Genomic DNA, 2,638 nt, shown 5'->3' with positions numbered 1-2,638 from the left:
GCGACCCGACCCCGGATGAAGCGGAAGAAAATGGATGGATGGATGGTGTAGCTGTACTTTAAATTGTTTTATGTCTGTTGACACAGAGGACTACTGATGCAATGTGTCACTTTTTCTGCTGAGCAAGAAACAGCATTTAGTATTTGTACTATGTAGCTGTTTTACTCTGACATGTAAAAGAGATTTCAAGTCTAGCTTAAGCAAAAGGGAGAAAAAAAGCCCCACTGTGTTTTCCCCAGGGGAATTGGTACGTTTTGCTTTCGGATTCCACCTTGGATTGAAAGATGTGATTTTACTGAGTTATTTTGCTGGGCAATTTTATTTTCTGTCCCACGCAGCGGTCTGAATGAATCAATGTGTGGCTTCTCTGCCAAGCAACACAGAGCTTTAAGCAGGGTCAATTCAAGCGACTAGAAAACTGAATGTTTATTTTATTCAACGCATACTTCTGCTTGTTGGAAATGTCGAGCCTTAACATTTAGTTTTGAAGCATTTGTAGCAGGACTGTGGTGCTTTAACCTTAAAACAACTGATGCATCTGTAGCTCAGCACATTTCATGCTGATTGATAGTCTTACTGCATCCCTTCTTTGTCATCTTCATATTAAGATCTTTAACTTCTTCCAATGGCCCCTTTTTTTGCACATGCAATGATTTAAGAATACAAATATTACACCATCCACATTTATTGGAACATCTGGTAAAGATGTAAAAATAAATCCATCTTTAATTGCAGTACCATAATCTCACTTTGAATAAGCTTTTTTTTTTCTTTATTTTATACTACCTTTGTTTTTATTTTTCTAAATAAGCGACTATGGTAATGGTAATTGCACACCAAAGCAGTTACATAGAGTTAATGAACGTTAATTAGTTTATACAACATGTGCCCTAGTGTTGGCTATGTGCTGTTTCAGTTGAATACTCATTTTTGGGCAACTTCAAACCTCTTTTTTTTTTTTTCTTAATAAAACTTTGTCCTTCAGGTTCCGACTCGACATCTACCGCTGCCTGGCGAGCCCCTCCCTTATCATGCTGACCGAGGAGGACCCCATACTACGAGCATTTGAGCTCAGCGCAGACCTGAAGGAGCTCAGCCTTGTCGAGGTCGAATTCAGGTGAAAATATGACTTACTCATTAGCCATCTCTCTGTCAATCTATTCAGCTCTCAGGTCATTTGTCCAGCCATAAATTGCCATAAATTCATCTTTCACTTTTGGATTTATCCTTAAAAAAAAAAAAAGTTAAATAACACTGTTACTTCTGTGAGTAATGTTCTCCTAGCAGGGCCTGTCTGTTACTTCGATCTAAAAAAAAAAACAACTAAAAAAAAACTATGGAATTTTAACGTAAAAACTGTGCAGGTCTCTCCCTTTCAGCACAAACAATGATGCTATAAGCTTTAGATCTGAACAGGATATGTTTAAAAACCTATCGCTGCTGTAGGAATGACTACGAAGAGCTGGCGAAACAGTGCAAGATGTTTGCCAAGGATCTTCTGGCTCAGGCTCGAAACTCTCGAGAGCTGGAAGTGATTCTCAATCACACCTCCAGCGACGATCATGTTGACAAGAGGGGCCTGCTGGAGGAGCGCATGAACCTTAGCCGGCTTAAGCTGGCCATCAAGTACAACCAAAAAGAGGTAAGCTGGAGAAAGTCTGCAACTCCAAAAGCTTACAGGTTTTATTACTTTTGTTATTGATCTCCTGTACTGTACTTGCTGTCATATTTATGAGCAACAGCAGCATGTTGTGAACTTGTCTTTAGGGAACAAAAGTTTGGCAGTTTAAAGTGCTTCCTTAAGGCAACAGCAGTCAAGGATAAACTTAAACTCTAAGATTGAAGCTGCTAAATGATTTATAGCCTGTGTGAAAAATATGCCATGTGTTGTACAGCTAGCAGCCCAGTGCTTCCTACTTTAGAATAAAACATTAATATGGTTATGTATAAAGCTGCACATGAGAAATTAGTACATAAGAATCCGTGAGAAAAAAAAAATATTTTAATAGCTATGTAGATTGAGGAAAAAATGCTGTACTTGTAGTACAGTACATTATCTTTATTGGTTTTTCAACAATGTTTCCAGTAATATACAGCAGTGGTCCCCAACCCCCGGTCCGTGGACCTGTACCGGTCCGTGGACCAATTGGTACCGGGCCGCGCAAGAAATAGTGAAATATTTCCGTTTTATGTATTATTTGAGTCTGGAATATCTTTTATTTTGAAAATCCTTTAACCGGATTCTCTCGGTTACTTGCACGCCAACACTGAGGCCACAAGCAGCAAAATGAGGAAGAAACAGATCAGATGTCTTTGGAAAGTTTTTTTGCGAAGGGGAAAAGGCCCAGAGAAGAGACAGGTGAATAGATTTATCCCGGACCGGTAGGTGAGTCCCACATTACAAGCCGCTCTGCTAACGTGCGGCAACCGGCTGCTAATGAGGCAATGAAGCTTCAAGCTGCTTCGTCTCATAGAGACCAAGCAGGCTGTGGATATAAGCAACACTTCGGGTGTTATTGCCTCCCATCACTCCCAAATGGGACCGTCTCATTGCAGAGAAACAAGCTCAGGGCTCCCGTTAGTCAGTATCGTGAGTTAAAATTTTCATGAAAGTAAAATGTTCGTTTTTGTGGCGCAT

General features: G+C 40.1%; 1 protein-coding gene across 2 annotated transcripts in view; it reads left to right on the top strand.

Moving 5' to 3' along the window:
* trpc1 (transient receptor potential cation channel, subfamily C, member 1) overlaps positions 1-2,638 on the top strand; it is a 39,304-nt gene that overhangs the window by 13,323 nt on the left and 23,343 nt on the right. For both annotated transcript variants that reach the window (XM_008396805.2, XM_008396806.2), the window contains exons 5-6: positions 986-1,117; positions 1,447-1,642. In XM_008396805.2, coding sequence (XP_008395027.1) covers positions 986-1,117; positions 1,447-1,642 — 328 coding nt within the window. The remainder of the gene's footprint in view (positions 1-985; positions 1,118-1,446; positions 1,643-2,638) is intronic.

This window comes from Poecilia reticulata, linkage group LG20, assembly GCF_000633615.1.
Source record: "Poecilia reticulata strain Guanapo linkage group LG20, Guppy_female_1.0+MT, whole genome shotgun sequence".
Classification (NCBI taxonomy): domain Eukaryota; kingdom Metazoa; phylum Chordata; class Actinopteri; order Cyprinodontiformes; family Poeciliidae; genus Poecilia; species Poecilia reticulata.
This window is presented reverse-complemented; position numbering and strand designations above follow the sequence as displayed.